Below are 21162 nucleotides of genomic sequence, written 5' to 3'. Positions count from 1 at the left end.
AGCAGTGTCCAGAGTGGACTAAGCGACAAAACAAAGATGTGGCTGGAATGTATGTAGAATGAATGGCCACAGCTGTACACTGGGTATGTATGACTACTGGGTAGGATTAGGACCTGTGTTTCTGTCACTAATAGGGCCCGTATTTATTAAGTCTCTCAGAGTAGAAGTGCTGATAGAGGTTCAGTTTTGCCTTTTATATCATAATGAATTAGATTATTATGGACAGAGACCACCTGATGCTAGATCAGCACTCCTACTCTGAGACACTTGGTAAATACGGGCCCATGTAACTTTACCTTGAAACGGCTTCAGTAGAGTTGAGAGAGATTTGGTTATCTCTGGGCGCCCTCTACTGGCATTGACTCTCAGTCAGAAGTGACCTGTAGTAGCCATGAACGATGGCTCGGCATCATCGGCATGGCTGTCTTGTGTCATAGATAGACTGTGATTCATTGGAGAGGTCGGTTACCAGTGTACAATGAAGACTGTGGTTGTGATGGTGATGATAGCGATGATCAAATGAATCATCAGAAAATGTTTGTTTTTCTTCCTGACGCTCCTAAGTGAGCATTCACACTTACAAGTCAGCCAAAGCCTTATGCAATGACCAATGCGAACCAAAACGCATTACAGGATTTTGTATTGAGCCTCAATAAAGTGAAAGGGGAAGGGGAAAGACGATTTTTCTTGGAAAAATATAATATCTCCCCAGTGGTTTAGCCAGCCAGAGTCCTCTAATCATTACTGGCTGTGGAATCTCAGTCCAAAGAAAACACCTTCTCTAGGGCAGTGTCTACTATTATGACAGACCTCCTATAATAGTGCTATAACCCAGCAGCTAGAACAAACAACCTCTGTTTAAGTTTGTTTGGCATTTAAGTTTGTTTGTCATAGACCACATGACAGTGATGAAAGAATGTCAATGCTCAGGTAAGTGTACAGCAGGGGTATAAGTTGAAACAACACAGACAAACTGTGTAACACAGTATCTGTCATATACTGTATCTACTTCCTTTCTGATTCTATTTGCTCACATATCACTTCCTTAGAATGCATATAAACCTCTCTTCTTCCTCTGCACTTCTTTGAGTGCTGTCGTCAAGACTTTTACCCTGAACCTTGACTTCCCAGGTTGATAGGTAAGTTCTACTTTGACTTTGAGACACATGGTTATTACTACACCCAAAGATGTATTGCTACAATAATCATAATTGCATAAACTTGATTCAATTTTAGTATTTACAACCAGTATTCAGTGGTGACTTGTAAGTGAGAAGATGGGTTATTTACAAAATGATAGCAGCATTTCCTCTCACTGTGCTTTAGGGCCCTTTACTGTAAGGTCACATGAAAGATGCATACAGTGCCTTGCGAAAGTATTCGGCCCCCTTGAACTTTGCGACCTTTTGCCACATTTCAGGCTTCAAACATAAAGATATAAAACTGTATTTTTTTGTGAAGAATCAACAACAAGTGGGACACAATCATGAAGTGGAACGACATTTATTGGATATTTCAAACTTTTTTAACAAATCAAAAACTGAAAAATTGGGCGTGCAAAATTATTCAGCCCCTTTACTTTCAGTGCAGCAAAATCTCTCCAGAAGTTCAGTGAGGATCTCTGAATGATCCAATGTTGACCTAAATGACTAATGATGATAAATACAATCCACCTGTGTGTAATCAAGTCTCCGTATAAATGCACCTGCACTGTGATAGTCTCAGAGGTCCGTTAAAAGCATGAAGAACAAGGAACACACCAGGCAGGTCCGAGATACTGTTGTGAAGAAGTTTAAAGCCGGATTTGGATACAAAAATATTTCCCAAGCTTTAAACATCCCAAGGAGCACTGCGCAAGCGATAATATTGAAATGGAAGGAGTATCAGACCACTGCAAATCTACCAAGACCTGGCCGTCCCTCTAAACTTTCAGCTCATACAAGGAGAAGACTGATCAGAGATGCAGCCAAGAGGCCCATGATCACTCTGGATGAACTGCAGAGATCTACAGCTGAGGTGGGAGACTCTGTCCATAGGACAACAATCAGTCGTATATTGCACAAATCTGGCCTTTATGGAAGAGTGGCAAGAAAGCCATTTCTTAAAGATATCCATAAAAAGTGTTGTTTAAAGTTTGCCACAAGCCACCTGGGAGACACACCAAACATGTGGAAGAAGGTGCTCTGGTCAGATGAAACCAAAATTGAACTTTTTTGCAACAATGCAAAACGTTATGTTTGGTGTAAAAGCAACACAGCTGAACACACCATCCCCACTGTCAAACATGGTGGTGGCAGCATCATGGTTTGGGCCTGCTTTTCTTCAGCAGGGACAGGGAAGATGGTTAAAATTGATGGGAAGATGGATGGAGCCAAATACAGGACCATTCTGGAAGAAAACCTGATTGAGTCTGCAAAAGATCTGAGACTGGGACGGAGATTTGTCTTCCAACAAGACAATGATTCAAAACATAAAGCAAAATCTACAATGGAATGGTTCAAAAATAAACATATCCAGGTGTTAGAATGGCCAAGTCAAAGTCCAGACCTGAATCCAATCGAGAATCTGTGGAAAGAACTGAAAACTGCTGTTCACAAATGCTCTCCATCCAACCTCACTGAGCTCGAGCTGTTTTGCAAGGAGGAATGGGAAAAAAATTCAGTCTCTCGATGTGCAAAACTGATAGAGACATACCCCAAGCGACTTACAGCTGTAATCGCAGCAAAAGGTGGCGCTACAAAGTATTAACTTAACGGGGCTGAATAATTTTGCACGCCCAATTTTTCAGGTTTTGATTTGTTAAAAAAGTTTGAAATATCCAATAAATGTCGTTCCACTTCATGATTGTGTCCAACTTGTTGTTGATTCTTCACAAAAAAATACAGTTTTATATCTTTATGTTTGAAGCCTGAAATGTGGCAAAAGGTCGCAAAGTTCAAGGGGGCCGAATACTTTCGCAAGGCACTGTAGGTGATGAGATTGAATTTGGTTTTATTAAAATGGATTGTTTCTGAATTAAAGGCAAACAAATATTTTGTGACTGACCATTTTCACTGGATTCAAGTATAGGTCCTTAACACATTAGCTACTCTATTGGTGCAATACAGAGACAGTGTGAAGTTAAGTTAGAATATTTGGGCATTGCAACACCTGGAAGATTGAATCAACCAATATGTGACATCAGATAAATAGAATAATGGTGTAGGGGATGTCTTTGCACCTCATGTTTGACTTTTACCAACACAGGATGAAGTCCAGGTTTTTCTACATCATGGTTCTGTTCACTATTCGTGCTCCAACTACACTTAGGTTAGCTTACAAATATGAGTTAACCGGCTTACTTAAGAAGTTAAATTGTATGAACTTGATTATTATGTTACGGATATTCTGTTGCCTAGTTTTATCACTTTGATTTCCTGATTTTGCATCAAATGTACATTTTATTTTAAACAAATGTAATGAACTCAGATTTTTCATGAATCGTATTGTTTGTACAGTTCTGTCTGTAGTCGATGTGGATGGTGTAAGATGCTGGATGGAAGTTGTCAATGAGCAGTTTAAGACGGAGAACCTCAGCACTATTTTTAAGTATGCATCAAATGATTTTGCACGATAATATAGATGATATAGCTCATACATTTTATACACTCCAAATCTGGTATTGACATCTGTATGTTTGCTGAACCTCAAGGAATATGTATTATTTTTGTCTGTGCTTTGCTTACAGATCTGTGGAGAAACGAGAAAGGGTTCTTGTTCTCATTGTTGAGAGGCTTGTGGCCCACATATTCAGGGCCGAGGGCAAGTTTACTGGGCTTAATATATCTGCCACTCAAGAAGGGGCAAGATGACAGTGACCCACAATGAAATGCTTGAGGAAGTTTAGACACAGTTTTTTGAAAACCACGTGCAGTTTGGCATTTATTGGGAATGGGATGAATGTTGTCCTGGAGGCAGTTCTGCAGAGTGGTCACTAGCTGCCTTAGCCACACAAAGTCATAAAATCTGACTTTAAGCCTCCCTAATATTAACCCGAACCTTAACCACACTGCTAACCGTATGCCTAACCCTAACCTTAAATTAGTTTTTATAAAACATTTTACGATATAGCCAATTTGACTTTGCGGCTGGCCCATCTAGCGGAAAGCGCTCAGCTCGGCCTCAGTGACAAGATTCATCTCAATAAACTTCAAACCTGCGTCACAAATACAGTTGAAGTCATAAGTTTACATACACTTAGGTTGGAGTCATTAAAACTAGTTTTTCAACCACAACACAAATGTCTTGTTATCAAACTATAGTTTTGGCAAGTTGGTTAGGATATCTACTTTGTGCATGACACAAGTAATTTTTCCAACAATTGTTTACAGACAGATTATTTCACTTATAATTTACTGTATCACAATTCCAGTGGGTCAGAAGTTTATATACACTAAGTTGACTGTGCCTTTAAACAGCTTGGAAAATTCCAGAAAATTATGTCATGGCTTTAGAAGCTTCTGTTAGGCTAATTGACATCATTTAAGTCAAATGGAGGTGTACCTGTGGATGTATTTCAAGACGTACCTTTCAAACCCAGTGTCTCTTTGCTTGACATCATGGGAAAATTAAAAGAAATTGGCCAAGACCTCAGACAAACAATTGTAGACCTTCACAAGTCTGGTTCATCCTTGGGAGCAATTTCCAAGCGCCTGAAGGCACAACGTTCATCTGTACAAGCAATAGTACGCAAGTATAAACACCATGGGACCACACAGCCGTCATACCACTCAGGAAGGAGACGCGTTCTGTCTCCTAGAGATGAACGTACTTTGGTGCGAAAATCAATCCCAGAACAACAGCAAAGGACCTTGTGAAGATGCTGGAGGAAACAGGTACAAAAGTATATCCACACTAAAAGTCCTATATCGATATAACCTGAAAGGCCGCTCAGCAAGGAAGAAGCCACTGCTCCAAAACCGCCATATAAAAGCCAGACTACGGGTTGTAACTGCACATGGGGACAAAGATCGTACTTTTTGGAGAAATGTCCTCTGGTCTGATGAAACCAAAATATAACTGTTTGGGCATAACGACCATCGTTATGTTTGGAGGAAAAACGGAGAGGTTTGCAAGCCGAAGAACACCATCCCAACCGTGAAGCACGGAGGTGGCAGCATCATGTTGTGGGGGTGCTTTGTTGCAGGAGGGACTGGTGCACTTCACAAAATAGATGCCATCATGAGGAGGGAAAATGATGTGGCTATATTGAGGCACCATCTCAAAACATCAGTCAGGAAGTTAAAGCTTATGTCACGTTCTGACCTTAGTTCTTTTGTTATGTCTTTGTTTTAATATGGTCAGGGCGTGAGTTGGGTGGGCAGTCTGTGTTCTTTTTTCTATGATTTGGTATTTCTGTGTTTGGGCTGGTATGGTTCTCAATCAGATGCAGCTGTCAATCGTTGTCCCTGATTGAGGACCATACTTAGGCAGCCTTTCACCCTTGAGTGGTGGGTGATTATACTTTCTGTTTAGTTTTTGTTGCACCTGACGGAGCTGTTTCGGTTGTGCTTTTTGTTTCTTTGTTAGATTTTGTTCAGTTTTAAATAAATAACATGAAGAAGTTCCACGCTGCGCTTTGGTCCTCAACTTCTTCCACCGACGACCGTTACAGCTTGGCCCAAAATTCACCCAACTTATTGTGGGAAGCCTGTGGAAGGCTACCCGAAACGTTTGACCCAAGTTAAACAATTTAAAGGCACTGCTACCAAATACTAATTGAGTGTATGTAAACTTCTGACCCACTGGCAATGTGAAATAATATCTGAAATAAATCATTCTCTCTACTATTATTCAGACATGTCACATTCTTAAAATAAAGTGGTGACCTAAGACAGGGAATTTTTACTATGATTAAATGTCAGGAATAGTTTAAATGTATTTGTCTAAGTTGTATGTAAACTTTGACTTCAACTGTTTATAATTTGAATGAAAATATTAATATAATATTTGAGGTATGACATTTGGGGCGGGGGGGATGATCTGAGATGGGGATGACATCATGATAGAGTTCAGTTTTACAGAAATAGTGAACTCTGTGCCTGATCGGGGCGGCAGGTATCCTAGTGGTTAGAGAGTGGTTAGATCAAATTCCCGAGCTGACAGGGTAAAAATCTGTCGTTCTGCCCCTGAACAAGGCAGTTAACCCACTGTTCCCCAGTAGGCTGTCATTGTAAATAAGAATGTGTTCTTAACTGACTTGCCTAGTTAAATAAAGGTTAAATCATATATTTTTTATCATCCCTTTTACCTAGGTAACATCAGACAGTGACCATGTGGCCAACACTACCGTCAAGGTCCACCTACCCAAAAAGCTCCTGATAGCCAAAGAGAACGATACCATCTTCTGCATGATTACCTCACCTGAAAAATATGGGGTAGGTGTGTGTGTGTATGTGTGTGTGTGTGCGTGCGTGCGTATGCATGTGTGTTTGTGTGTGTGCATGGTGCGTGTATGCATGTGTGTGCCTGTGTGGGTTTTTAGTACCATGCTTAATTATTTCAGTTTAGCCATATTTTGAAATGTTCCTCTAGCCATCGGGACTTCTTGATGGCCAAGTAGGAGATCTGGCTGTGAGCATGAAGACAGTGTTAGGTCTGCAGGACAAGATCAACTACTTCATGCCTCTACAGCGCCCCACATTGGAAAGTCAGGTGAGTGCAATATCAACTCTCAGCTACCTACACCAGTTCTATGACTGTGATAGTGGCAAGAATATAAACTTTGATGACTCATTTCTGTTGTTGTTCATAGGCTGACAAACAACCATCTTGCCAATGCTTTAATTTATCAACCAACGGTAGGTGCCAATATGAAATGTTATAATACTCATTATAATACTGTTATGAAACTTTTTATACCTTTAAGGTATCAGTTCATGTGATGTCACATGGCTGTGTTTCCTCTGTACAAATGAATGTTTAGAGTTCTACCAGGATGACTGCACCACAGAGTGGAAGAGAGACGAGGGCCGTGTGGTGTGCTCATGTGACCACCTCATATTTTGCTGTGCTGATGGTAGACAACTTTACAACTACCACAGTCCTTCCTTCGTTTCCTTATCGCAGCATAAGCACTTCTTAAATGGAAGAGAATAAAAACAAAAGTCAGTGAAGTATACCCATCTACTAAGATACACTGTAGCATTAGTTGTATTTTCCTGCGTTTAGGTGTCTCCATCTCTGAAAGTGATCAGCAGATCCTAAGCTACATCACTCTGATTGGCTGCAGTCTGTCTCTGTTCTTCCAGGTGGTCACAATCTTTCTGTGCGCCACTCAAAGGTATGTCACACTCTGGGTGTCATGGTCAGCTCCTCACAGGAACCCCTGGTTTGTCATAAGTTTGACGTCATCAGAAAGTGACACCAAGATGTACATGAACTGGAGGGAGCTGATTAAATTACATTTTTAAAGCAACAGACCTTGTTTTCACCATACTCTCTCTCTATTCCTTTGTTCAGAGGTATATGCACAGACATCTCCCTGAAGGTGCATATCAACCTGTCTGTGGCCCTGATCCTCCTCAACCTACACTTCCTGCCCAGCCAGTAGGTAGCAGCATTATCCTCCTCTGGGCCATGTATCTATGTTGCTGTCCTTCTTGCATTACTCTCTACTGGCCACCTTCACATGGACAGCAATCGAAGGCTTCCATCTTTACCTGTTGCTGGTCCGTGTCTTCAACATCAATGTCAGGAGATACCTGCTCAAACTGAGCCTGGTAGAATGGTGTGAGGTTGCACTTTACAACCTGAAACTGGCTGTATGACTGTAAACAGTAAGCAATAATAACGGTGGCGAACGAGATGGCTGTCGTTTTACGATCCCGTAACCAATTGTGCTATAATGAATGTTTTTTCACATTATTTGTAAGTTATTTTGTACATAATGTTTCTGCCACCATGTCTTATGACCGAAAATAACTTCTAGATATCAGGAAAGCGATTACTCACCCCGTACTGGAGGAATAGTTTTTCTTCAGCGAGTTAGGCGGGAAGGATTTACTACAGACGCCCGACAAGGCCCTTATCCTCGTAATTCACAGGAGAAAGAGACGGAGGTATCGTGGGTGAAGATCCGGGTGCCTTGTTAGGATCTGTCGCCGAAAGGGTAATCTACCTTTTCCTTTCGGTCCTAGTAGCCAATGTACAATCAATCCATAATAAAATAGACGAACTACGATCACGTACAGTGGGGCAAAAAAGTATTTAGTCAGCCACCAATTGTGCAAGTTCTCCCACTTAAAAAGATGAGAGAGGCCTGTAATTTTCATCATAGGTACGCTTCAACTATGACAGACAAAATGAGAAAAAAAATCCAGAAAATCACATTGTAGGATTTTTTATGAATTTATTTGCAAATTATGTATTTGGTCAATAACAAAAGTTTATCTCAATACTTTGTTATATACCCTTTGTTGGCAATGACAGAGGTCAAACGTTTTCTGTAAGTCTTCACAAGATTTTCACACACTGTTGCTGGTATTTTGGCCCATTCCTCCATGCATATCTCCTCTAGAGCAGTGATGTTTTGGGGCTGTTCCTGGGCAACACGACTTTCAACTCCCTCCAAAGCTTTTCTATGGGGTTGAGATCTGGAGACTGGCTAGGCCACTCCAGGACCTTGAAATGCTTCTTACAAAGCCACTCCTTCGTTGCCCGGGCGGTGTGTTTGGGATCATTGTCATGCTGAAAGACCCAGCCACGTTTCATCTTCAATGCCCTTGCTGATGGAAGGAGGTTTTCACTCAAAATCTCACGATACATGGCCCAATTCATTCTTTCCTTTACACGGATCAGTCGTCCTGGTCCCTTTGCAGAAAAACAGCCCCAAAGCATGATGTTTCCACCCCCATGCTTCACAGTAGATATGGTGTTCTTTGGATGCAACTCAGCATTCTTTGTCCTCCAAACACGACAAGTTGAGTTTTTACCAAAAAGTTATATTTTGGTTTCATCTGACCATATGACATTCTCCCAATCTTCTTCTGGATCATCCAAATGCTCTCGAGCAAACTTCAGACGGGCCTGGACATGTACTGGCTTAAGCAGGGGGACACGTCTGGCACTGCAGGATTTGAGTCCCTGGCGGCGTAGTGTGTTACTGATGGTAGGCTTTGTTACTTTGGTCCCAGCTCTCTGCAGGTCATTCACTAGGTCCCCCCGTGTGGTTCTGGGATTTTTGCTCACCGTTCTTGTGATAATTTTGACCCACGGGGTGAGATCTTGCGTGGAGCCCCAGATCGAGGGAGATTATCAGTGGTCTTGTATGTCTTCAATTTCCTAATAATTGCACCCATAGTTGATTTCTTCAAACCAAGCTGCTTACCTATTGCAGATTCAGTCTTCCCAGCCTGGTGCAGGTCTACAATTTTGTTTCTGGTGTCCTTTGACAGCTCTTTGGTCTTTGCCATAGTGGAGTTTGGAGTGTGACTGTTTGAGGTTGTGGACAGGTGTCTTTTATACTGATAACAAGTTCAAACAGGTGCCATTAATACAGGTAACGAGTGGAGGACAGAGGAGCCTCTTAAAGAAGAAGTTACAGGTCTGTGAGAGCCAGAATTTTTTTTTCCCTCATTTTGTCTGTCATTGTTGAAGTGTACCTATGATGAAAATTCAGGCCTCTCTCATCTCTTTTTAAGTGGGAGAACTTGCACAATTGGTGGCTGACTAAATACTTTTTTGCCCCACTGTATACCCTACCAATGGGACATTAAAAACTGTAATATCTTATGTTTCACTGAGTCGTGGCTGAACGACGACATGAACAACATACAGCTGGCGGGTTTTAAGCTTCTCCAGCAGGATAGAACGTGATCGTAGACAAACTACGATCACGTATACCCTACCAATGGGACATTAAAAACTGTAATATCTTATGTTTCACAGAGTCGTGGCTGAACGACGACATGAATAACATACAGCTGGCGGGTTTTTAGCTTCTTCAGCAGGATAGAACAGCAGCCTCTGGTAAGACAATGGGTAGCAGTCTATGTATTTTTGAGCTGTATACGGCCATAAGCAAACAGGAAAACGCTCATCCAGAGGCAGCGCTCCTAGTGGCCGGGGACTTTAATGCAGGGAAACTCAAATACCTAATTTACCTCATTTCTACCAGCATGTTAAATGTGCAACCAGAGGGGAAAAAAATCTAGACCACCTTTACTCCACACACAGAGACGCATACAAAGCTCTCTCCTGCCCTCCATTTTGAAAATCTGACCATAATTCTATCCTCCTGATTCCTGCTTACAAACAAAAACTAAAGCAGGAAGCACCAGTGACTCGGTCAATGTGGAAGTGGTCAGATGAAGCAGGTGATGTGGTGTATAGGACTGTTTTGCTAGCACAGACTGGAATATGTTCCGGGATTCTTCTGATGGCATTGAGGAGTACACCACATCAGTGAGCTAAAGGGTAGAGCTGCTGCTTTCAAGGAGCGGGACTCTCACCCGGATGCTTATAAGAAATCACGCTATGCCCTCTGGAGTGCCAAGTCCAGGTCCAAAAGGCTTCTTAACAGATTCTACCCCCAAGTCATAAGACTCCTGAACAGCTAAACAAAGGGCTATCCAGAACCCTCTTTAACGCTGCTGCTACTCTCTGTTTATAACCTATGCATGGTCACTTTAACTCTACCTACATGTACAGAAACAGACAGAAGCAATGGGGAAAACGCTGGTAGGCTTGACAAACAAAACAAACTGGCAACAGACAGAGAACTAAGGTAGTAGGGATAATGGGGAAGATGGGCGACACCTGGAGGGGGGTGGAGACAAACACAAAGACAGGTGAAACAGATCAGATCATATTACCTCATTACCAACATTGTTGGTTAAGGGCTTGTAAGTAAGCATTTCACTGTAAGGACTACAACTGTTGTATTCGACGCATGTGACAAATACAATTTGATTTGATACAAACAACCAAATAGTACAAACAAATAGTACAAATAGCATCAAAAAAGGTTCATACCCTGCTGTTCCATAAACCACTTTTCCACGTTTTGTGTGAACTCACCAACACTTGCAACACATTTTAAACCTTCTGGAAGTTGTTTGTAATGCTTTTACAGCTTTTACAGAAAATTACAACTTTGAATAAGTGTTGACATTTGGAATATATTGTGTGGGTTGTGAGAGGTCGACTGAATACTGTAATGAAGTTCTGTTTCGAGGAGTAAAATGTGTCATCTTCTTTTGTACATTTTATTCATCTTCCTCTGGTTTTGTGTGTTCAAATGGAAGACTGAGGACAGCCAACCTGGTAGTGACACTCACTGTACTAATATCTGATCTGCCTGAGAACAAAAGTCTGTTGTCAACCAATCCAGCACTGTTGTTATCAATGTTCATTTCAAACTTTATTGAGATTTTGTTATTTTGAGAATTCTTGCCCTAAACTGTGGAACCTTCGAAAGTGTCTACAAACCACCCACTTGTTTTGTACCAATACAATAGCATGTCATTGTTTAGTTATGGAATGAAGGAAGGTGTTTATCAGAACTGTTTTTGTGTGTGGTTTGTTCAATCATAAATCATGCGAGCCAACAGGATCTGATGTAATGCTGTGAGATCCTATCCCTCACTAGTTGATAAACCTGCAACAGAAAATAAATATGTTGACGTAAGCTGAACTATAGCCCATTCATTGATGCTCGGCTCGAGCAAGCTGAAGTTCGGACTAGATTTGCATAAAACAAATGCAATGCCACCAGGTTCCTCTAAAGCTAACATAAACGTACATTTTGCAGTCACAAAATGATATATGACTATGAACAATCATGACATGAGCTAACATTAGAAGAGAAGGGATTTTACTGTGTTCTCTCTTCAAAGCACACAGTGGTTTGACAGACCATTTTCTCATCCCAAAAGAACATCAAATGTGAGTGAAATCAACTCCTAGCATGTAAGTAAGTGTATGTGTTCGTGTGTGAGGAATATGATTCAATCCTATTTTGTCATTGTAAAGTTCAGCTGTTGAGTTGATTTTTTTGTTCCAGAAAAGTACTTTCATTTAACTTGATAATGTTGTGTCATTATCTTACCTGAGTGATGGCAAAATGATATGCCTGGTAATAAGCAGACATCACTGTGTTGATAATCAGAAAGCATGGCTAGGTTTTGTTAGTGCTGACGCATTGTTGAAAACAAACAGAATGTGTTAGGGATATTGTTGTGGTATTAAGTAGTGTTAGCCTAGGTGTCAAGCTGAAATGTAATTCTCGGGCTGCATTGTGCACTTTACTGAGTGTGATGTTGAATGAGTGGCAAGGGCTATGGCAGTATGTTGAAAATAAGGATTACTTTGTAACGTATGTTTTTTGTCATTCATATTTTGTACTGTTCTACCCTTAAAACAGCCACAATGTTTCCTCTGCATCTACTCCTGCTGATATCTGGAACACTGGCTATGATTTGCTCAAATTCAGGTACTAACACACTAATGATCTCAAACTGTGTTTCATTTTAATGCACTGTGGGACCAAATCAGTGGAGGCTGCTGAGGGGAGGACGGCTCATAATAATGGGTGGAACAGAGCTAATGGAATGGAACCTATGTGTTTGATGTATTTGCTACCATTCCACCTATTCCGCTCCAGCCATTACCACGATCCCGTCATCCCCAATTAAGGTGCCACCAACCTCATGTGGACAAAATATAGTATAAAGTATTGATAGGGAGGACTTAAGTACATTTGATTTGTGTTAATATTGATCACTGACAATGATGAGACAGCCTATAGGAAGGAGGTCAGAGAACTGGCAGTGTAGTGCCAGGACAACAACATCTCCCTCAATGTGAGGAAGATAAAGGAGCTGATCGTGGACTACAGGAAAAGGTGGGCCGAACAGGCTCCCATTTAACATCAAAGGGTTGTAGTGGAGCGGGTCTAGAGTTTCAAGTTCCTTGGTGTCCACATCACCAACAAACTATCATGGTCCAAACACACCAAGACAGTCGTGAAGAGGGCACGACAAAACCTATTCCCCCTCAGGAGACTAAAAAGATTTGGCATGGGTCCCCAGATCCTCAAAATGTTGTACAGCTGCACCATTGAGAGCATCCTGACCCATTGCATCACCGCCTGATATGGCAACTGCTCGGCATCTGACCGTAAGTCACTACAGAGAGCACTGCGTACGGCCCAGTACGGCCCAGTGCATCACCGGGGCCAAGCTTCCTGTCATCCAGGACCTATATAATATGTGTCAGAGGAAAGCCCATAAAACTGTCAGAGACTCCAGTCACCCAGGTCATAGAGTGTTTTCTCTGCTACCGCATGGCAAGCAGTACTGGAGCGCCAAGTCTAGGACCAAAAGGCTCCTTAACAGCTTCTACCCCCAAGTCATAAGACTGCTGAACAAATAATCAAATGGACCCCCCCCCCCCCCCTCTCCATTTGTTTTGTACACTGCTGCTACTCCCTGTTAATTATCTATGCATAGTCACTTCACCCCTACCAACGTGTACAAATTACCTCTAACCTGTACCCCCGTACACTAACTCGGTACCGGTACCCCCTGTATATAGCCTCGTTATTGTTATTTTATAATTTTTTACTTTAGTTTATTTGGTAAATATTTTCTTAACTCTTTTTGAACTGCACTGTTGGTTAAGAAAGCATTTGAAGGTAAGGTCCACACTTGTTGTATTCGGCGCATGTGTCAAATAAAGTTTGATTTGATTTGATATTGGAACAATTGGCAACTGTTGTAATAATTAGGCAACAAGTTGTAAATAACCCCATTCATGGTTGTTGTAACTCCTCATTTGAATTATGGGATATCAACCAAATAATAATAACTTAATGCATGCTATTTCATTTCCATAGACAATACCTTTTATTTCAACACCACAACTGGGGTGATTTCAATGAAGATTCTACAAGAGAATATCACCATCAACGATAAAGCTGAGGATGCTCTGAAATGCTATTGGGCGTCCAGGGAAAGCTATGTTGATTGCACCTCGATAAATGTGACCTCAATGAACCTAACTGACTGTCGGACGGTGCAGATTTCTTTTGCCAGTCACTCAATCGGCAAGTTCATCTTCAACATATGTGAGCAAATCAACTTATTTTCTTTGTATACATATTCACAATATAGAAATTGTGGATGAAATGTGAAACTGTGGCGGTGATTCCTCTGTAATGTCATAGGTTTGATATAACCCCTCCTAAACTGTAATGTCAGTACAAAAGGCTCTTTTTTCTGTCCCTCAGCTTCGTCCACGTGTGAAGTCACCAATTGTACAGAGACAGCAATCAATGCCCTTTTGAGAGAGATACAAGACCATCCCGGTGCAGGTCCAAAGAAACTTAGAAAGATCTTGAACATACGAAGTATGTGTGCAGACCTGTTTAATAACAATCACACCATGGGCATGATGTTTATTGAGTAAGTAACCAGCCCACCTATTTCCATTTACTTCTGACAGAGACGTAACTTTGATAACCTGCCCTGTATCTGTGTTGTACTTGCAGCATTGAACGGGGCCTCATACACAGCATCATGAACATCTCATTCACTGGAGAGTCTGTGCTCTACAACCTCAGGGATCTGGCTCTGACTGTGTTCAACCTGGCCAACCTAACCAGTGCCAATGACAAGATGGTGCACATAAAAGCTCCAGAGGTAGGGCTGCTTTTATCTGGGGTTTTGTGTTTGGGCATCTTGTTTCAGATTGAGGTCAGAGAGGTACCCAACCTATAGAGCATGTGTAAACGCCAAATGTATACACTACCGTTCAAAAGTTTGGGGTCACTTAGACATGTCCTTATTTTTGAAAGAAAAGCAAATATGTTGTCCATTAAAATAACGTTCAATTGATCAGAAATATAATGTAGACATTGTTAATGTTGTAAATGACTATTGTAGCTGGAAACGGATGATTTTTAATGGAATATCTACATAGGCGTACAGAGGCCCATTATCAGCAACCATCACTCCTGTGTTCCAATGGCACGTTGTGTTAGCTAAGTTTATCATTTTAAAAGGCAAATTGACCATTAGAAAACCCTTTTGCAATTATGTTAGAACAGCTAAAAGGAAGCTGCCAGTTGAGGACTTGTCTGTTTCTCAAACTAGACACTCTAATGTACTTGTCCTCTTGCTCAGTTGTGCACCGGGGCCTTCCACTCCTCTTTCTATTCTGGTTAGAGCCAGTTTGCGCTGTTCTGTGAAGGGAGTAGTACACAGCGTTGAACGAGATCTTCAGTTTCTTGGCAGTTTCTCGCATGGAATAGCCTTCATTTCTCAGAAGAAGAATAGACTGACGTGTTTCAGAAGAAAGTTATTTGTTTCTGGCCATTTTGAGCCTGTAATCGAACCCACAAATGCTGATGCTTCAGATACTCAACTAGTCTAAAGAAGGCCAGTTTTATTGATTCTTTAATCCGAACAACAGTTTTCAGCTGTGCTAACATAATTGCAAAAAGGGTTTTCTAATGATAAATTATCCTTTTAAAATGATAAACTTGGATTAGCTAGCACAATGTGCCATTGGAACACAGGAGTGATGGTTGCTGATAATGGGCCCCGGTACGCCTATGTAGATATTCCATTAAAAATAATAAATTTCCAGCGACAATAGTCGCTGGTAATGATTTACAACAGTAGCAATGTCTGTACTGTATTTATGATCAATTTGATGTTAATTTAATGGACAAAAACTGTGCTTTTTTTTCAAAAACAAGGACATTTCTAAGTGATCCCAAACTTTTGAACGGTAGTGTATGTCCTGAGTAAATATGTTGTCTGTGTATATTTTATGTACATATTGTAATACTCTGACTGCAGAAGGGTCCCTCTAATGAGAATGAGTATAGTATTCAGCTTGGTACTTATTTTCTCGCTGAAATCATTTAGCTCTTCCCTGAGAACAACTCTTACATTTCGGAAATATGGATCCCTATTGATGCACTCCAGAACATCCCAGAGGGAAAGAGGAAAGTGGGCTTGGTCACCTATAAATCACCCAATGAGTTCATGGTAGGACTTCTCATATTGTGCATCTATTCTATAATTCAATTAAATCATTCTTCCAATTCAATCAATTTAAATAAATTAAACATTTTGTGATTTGATGGACGAGGCTTTCATGAAATCAGAACCCTCATAATCCTCCATGTCATTATCACCCTCTTCTATCCAGTTTAAAGAGGAACTCGTGAGAACCAGGGTCATGCGGATAGAGATGGAGGGCGGCAGACCACTTCAGAACTTGACCACTCCACTGAAGATGCAGTTCAAATTGCTTGACCCTATAATACCAGTAAATTGTCATCATACAATTTAGGATGTTCCTGTACAAATCAACATTTTTGGTTGTTTTGGCTCTGTACTCCAGGACTATGAGTACAGAGCCAATTACTATGAGGTTAAAGTGCAGACTGCCAGCTTTAATTTTAGGGTATCCATATCGGGTGAACTGTTTAGAAATTACAGCCCTTTTTGTACATAGTCTCTCCATTTTAAGTCATTTATATGTGTATTAAAGTAGTCAAAAGTTTAGTATTTGGTCCCATATTCCTAGCACGCAATGATTACATCAAGCTTGTGAATCTATGCATTTCTTGTTTGTTTTGATATTTGTACGTCTGTCACTTTCTCACTCGTCATTATTATTATTTATCAACCGATATGGATGAAAATACCCTCAAATGAAAGCGGACAGTCTGCACTTGAACCTCATTGTCATCAAATATGGAGTACAGAGCCAAAGCATCAACAAAAATGTGTCACTGATCCCAATACTTTTGTTTCTCACTGTAGTTCACAGCTGATTCTATTATTGCATTACCGTATCAGTGGTTTTTCTCTACAGGTGAATTACAGCCTGTCATGTCAATATTTCAATGAATATGGTGGGTATATTTCTGTTCCAGTATGTAACAGTGTTTGCATACAACTACAGTCCTTTGCATACCACAGTCCTTTGCATAACATGTTGTTATTGTCTCATATGGCAATAGAAGCTGTACACCTACTGACCACATTTGTGAATGACTAAAAACAGGTACTCTCTTCCACACTGGGAACATAAGCCTCCCAGACACTGTCTTTTGGAAAACGGATGGATGCGTTACTAAGATCAACGACAGCGTGGTGGAGTGCATCTGTAACCACACCACGCCGTTTGCCGTGCTGCTGGTGAGCCATTTATATTCAATCCATTGACCTATCTACATCATTCTATCATAAATGTCATCTGGTGTTCGTCGTCATGCCTTATCCGTTCTTATCCCCTCCAGATCTCTGACCTATCTGTTGGCAGTGTGCACTGGCAGATCTTGTCTTACATCAGCTATATTGGCTGTGGCTTGTCTGCCTTCTTCACCGCCGTATCCTTCCTCACCTACGTCATCACCACGTATGTGACCCCACCTCACCAAAATGTTGCGTGCCCACTTTTCCCTTCGTTCTCCATTTTGGAATTGGATCACTTCCACTGTATATTGTATCCCGTGCCTATTTCAGCATGGCCCGTGTAGTTATCCCCGTGTCTGTATAGAGGACTGCACCCGTACTAGTCATCTATCCACCCTGTTTTATCAGCTGTCTGATACTGTTGTGCCCTTACTTTAGAAACTCCAGGGGGGACAATGCCAACAGCATCCATGTGTCACTGAGCGGGGCTTTGTTCCTGCTCAACACCTCTTTCCTGCTCAACGAGTGGGGGGCCAGCCTGGACATCAGTGGCGTGTGCATCTTCATTGCGGCGGCCATTCACTACAGCCTCCTCAGCTGTTTCACCTGGATGGCCATTGAAGCTGTCCACCTGTATCTCCTCCTGGTCAAGGTGTTCAACACTTACTACCGACACTATATGGCCAAGCTGTCTGTCATTGGCTGGGGTAAGTGAATCAGTTATAAACATGCTCATTCAGGTGAGAGATACAGTGGAACAAGACATGGAACCGAGGTCAGATATGTGAATACACTCATCCTGTGTATGCACTGTTCAGGGGTCCCTGGTATCATTGTGGGAGTTTCATTGGCAGTCAAGGATATCAAACCATTATATGGACCTACAAAAATGACTATGGCAGACACTAACCAGACAAATACAATGTGAGTAAATGTTATCTTTCTCTTTTTGAATGTACACTTTATATCAATACAATTTCAGGGGGGGCCCAATGTACCGTGTAGTTATGCTCCTAATCAATAGGTGAACGTTAAGGACAAGGTGATGATGTGTTTGGTAAAGACCAGGTGCAGTTTGTCCAATAGAATCTCTGTTTAATCACTGTGTCACTGCAGCTGCTGGATCATGGACATCCCCTTCTTCTACTGTATGAACGTGGCCTACTTCACCCTCATCTTTGTCTTTAACTCTGGAATTCTGTTAACGGTGACCACCCGGATCTGCCAGCTGCAGTGCTATAGCAGTAAGGGCATGCCTGGGAAGGCAAGCCTGGCCTGGAAGGACATCTGCACCGTCCTGGGTCTGACCTGCCTGCTGGGCATCACCTGGGGCCTGGCCTTCCTCAGCTACGGCTATGTCAACCTTCCCATCCTCTACCTGTTCAGCATTTTCAACTCCCTTCAAGGTGACCCAGGGAACATCACGAAAGACAGGGACAGAAAGAGATAGGAAAGCTGATGTTTAGGGTGTGGAAGGGAAGAGAGTGGAGATCAAATAAGGTTATGTACAAAGGGAGAGGAGTGACAGGTAGAGAAACTTGGCCCCATGATCTTGCATAGTTTGAAAGCACCTATTATTTAGCACCTATGTGGGTGGAGTCTGGGTGATGATCTGTCTGTGTTTCTCTCTCTAAGGCTTCTTTATATTCCTATGGATCTGTGGCACTGCCAGGAAAGACAGGGAGCAGGCGGCGAAAAACAAGATCACATCAGCAGCTATACACACCTCTACAGCCAAACCCAAGGAGGAGATGTATCCTGGCAACAACCCCGACCAGTAAACAATGTCTGTCCACAATGGAGATCACTCATATCTACTTAGATGGCAAGGGGAGTTTTTGCTTTGTGTCTAATGGCATGTGCATTGTCTCTTTGTTTCTCTTTCACAAATATCATTCCCTTTGCCATCATACAAGTACTTGGGAGTATGGCTAGACGGTACACTGTCCTTCTCTCAGCACATATCAAAGCTGCAGGCTAAAGTTAAATCTAGACTTGGTTTCCTCTATCGTAATCGCTCCTCTTTCACCCCAGCTGCCAAACTAACCCTGATTCAGATGACCATCCTACCCATGCTAGATTACAGAGACATCATTTATAGATCAGCAGGTGAGGGTGCTCTCTCAAGCGGCTAGATGTTCTTTACCATTCGGCCATCAGATTTGCCACCGATGCTCCTTACAGGACACATCACTGCACTCTATACTCCTCTGTAAACTGGTCATCTCTGTATACCTGTCTCAAGACCCACTGGTTGATGCTTATTTATAAAACCCTCTTAGGCCTCATTCCCCCCTATTTGAGATATCTACTGCAGCCCTCATCCTCCACATACAACAGCCGTTCTGCCAGTCACATTCTGTTAAAGGTCTTAAAGGTCCCCAAAGGACAAACATCCCTGGGTCTTTTCAGTTCGCTGCAGCTGGCGACTGGATCGAGTTGCAACAAACACTCAAACTGGACAGTTTTGTCTCAATCTCTTCATTCAAAGACTCAATCATGGACACTCTTACTGACAGTTGTGGCTGCTTTGCGTGATGTATTGCTGTCTCTACCTTCTTCCCCTTTGTACTGTTGTCTGTGCCCAATAATGTTTGTACCATGTTTTGTGCTGCGACCATGTTGTGTTGCTACCACGCTGTGTTGTCATGTGTTGCCGCCTTGCTATGTTGTTGTCTTAGGTCTCTCTTTATGTAGTGTTGTGTTGTCTCTCTTGTCATGATGTGTGTGTTTGTCCTATATTTATATTTATTCACTTTTTAAAATGCCAGGCCCCCGTCTGCGCAGGAGGCCTTTTGCCATTTGGTAGGCCGTCATTGTAAATAAGAATGTATTCTTAACTGACTTGACTAGTTAAATCAATTTAAAATAAAAAATAAAGTTGTGTTGATGTATTTTCTTCTGTATCATTCCAATGTATTTATTGGGAAAGTGCTTTGAGAGAATGATTTCATTGAAGTGTATGCTGTTTATGATTATCAACCTTCATTAATATGCGATCTCAAGTTGCTGAACTGACTGTTACATAAATTAGCCAGTGACAAACCAAAGGATTTAGTTTCCTGCATACCATGAGGTTTCTCTATGATTGCTGTGGTAAAGCAGAATGAAATCTCAACTGTACTGATAATAAGGCACACACATTGAAAAGAAATGATACTGTCAATATTCTGTTTCAAATTAGTTACTGTAATGTTTTACAAGAAGAAAGCCCATGTACCATCAAAGTGAGTTTTTGCGATCTTGTTGACATAGTGCAAGAAAACGTAAACTGTGACTTAGGTTTTTCTGAATTTTAGGATAAAGCCCACATAATACATGTTGAGACAAAGCATTCTTATGTGATAGACCTTTTCACACAGCCTCGTCCTTATTAGTTTGGCAATCTATCCCTTGCTTTTCCACAGTCTAACCAACTATGGTTAGTGTGTTGCAATCTGGTCATGTTTTTTACATTTGAAATAATATCACTTCTGCAGAAAGTGTCTCACTGTGAGCAGTAGGTTCTCAAATACACTCACATTTGACCATTTCCTTATGATTGGGAAACAGAGACATCCTCTTTTCTAGTAACTTTCTGGGGAATGGCAGAATGAGTCTTAGAGATGTTGTAACGATGAAATCCGTATCAGAGAATTGCCACCATCTAGGATTTGTTTCTGATTCTAACTAAAATTATTTTAATATATTAATTTACCTAACATTAACCCCTCAAACACCCCCCCCCCCCCAAAAAAAAATTGACTACAAAGGAAATATGCTTTTAAGCTTTATTGTGTTATTCTTGATGATTTTTCTTAAAGTGTATGTTGTATGTTAACAAATTGAATCAACCACTAATAAAAGTGCTGTATTCATTACATGCTGTGTTTACAACAGCCTACTTGTATTCATCCTGTTTTGAAATGACACAGTATACTCTATGTCGAATTTGAATAAGAAATCAACTTCCTGCATGTATAAATAT

General features: G+C 41.3%; 2 protein-coding genes across 2 annotated transcripts; both read left to right on the top strand.

The window, feature by feature from the left end:
* The first annotated feature begins 1040 nt into the window (after positions 1-1040).
* LOC110506227 (uncharacterized) lies at positions 1041-7236 on the top strand. Its single transcript, XM_090222142.1, has 5 exons — positions 1041-1139; positions 6294-6416; positions 6574-6693; positions 6794-6839; positions 6965-7236. Exons 2-5 carry the CDS (start codon positions 6390-6392, stop codon positions 7135-7137), a joined length of 366 nt encoding a protein of 121 aa, XP_090078268.1. The 5' UTR covers positions 1041-1139; positions 6294-6389; the 3' UTR covers positions 7138-7236.
* Positions 7237-11817: 4581 nt separating this feature from the next.
* Positions 11818-21068, top strand: LOC110506396 (adhesion G protein-coupled receptor G5). The gene is made up of 14 exons (XM_021585984.3): positions 11818-11949; positions 12404-12472; positions 13877-14107; positions 14270-14444; positions 14531-14681; positions 15915-16037; positions 16201-16320; positions 16873-16912; positions 17065-17198; positions 17300-17418; positions 17634-17902; positions 18014-18119; positions 18312-18601; positions 18831-21068. Exons 2-14 carry the CDS (start codon positions 12409-12411, stop codon positions 18974-18976), a joined length of 1968 nt encoding a protein of 655 aa, XP_021441659.3. The 5' UTR covers positions 11818-11949; positions 12404-12408; the 3' UTR covers positions 18977-21068.
* Positions 21069-21162: the final 94 nt, after the last annotated feature.

This window comes from Oncorhynchus mykiss, chromosome 26 (assembly GCF_057628025.1).
Source record: "Oncorhynchus mykiss isolate SJ-2025 chromosome 26, ASM5762802v1, whole genome shotgun sequence".
In the NCBI taxonomy this organism is placed as follows: domain Eukaryota; kingdom Metazoa; phylum Chordata; class Actinopteri; order Salmoniformes; family Salmonidae; genus Oncorhynchus; species Oncorhynchus mykiss.
Note: the sequence above shows the minus strand (reverse complement) of the source record. Positions and strands in the feature narration are given on the sequence as shown.

What these genes read in the sequence shown, in the direction of transcription:
- LOC110506227 (XM_090222142.1), top strand. Translation starts at nt 6,390, where the DNA reads ATGATTACCTCACCTGAAAAATATGGG. An exon ending in GCCCCACATTGGAAAGTCAG is followed by an intron (nt 6,694 to 6,793) that starts GTGAGTGCAATA and finishes TGTTGTTCATAG; the next exon opens with GCTGACAAACAACCATCTTG. An exon ending in CTTTAATTTATCAACCAACG is followed by an intron (nt 6,840 to 6,964) that starts GTAGGTGCCAAT and finishes ATGAATGTTTAG; the next exon opens with AGTTCTACCAGGATGACTGC.
- LOC110506396 (XM_021585984.3), top strand. Translation starts at nt 12,409, where the DNA reads ATGTTTCCTCTGCATCTACTCCTGCTGATATCTGGAACACTGGCTATG. An exon ending in TGCTTGACCCTATAATACCA is followed by an intron (nt 16,321 to 16,872) that starts GTAAATTGTCAT and finishes TTTTCTCTACAG; the next exon opens with GTGAATTACAGCCTGTCATG. An exon ending in CGCCGTTTGCCGTGCTGCTG is followed by an intron (nt 17,199 to 17,299) that starts GTGAGCCATTTA and finishes TATCCCCTCCAG; the next exon opens with ATCTCTGACCTATCTGTTGG.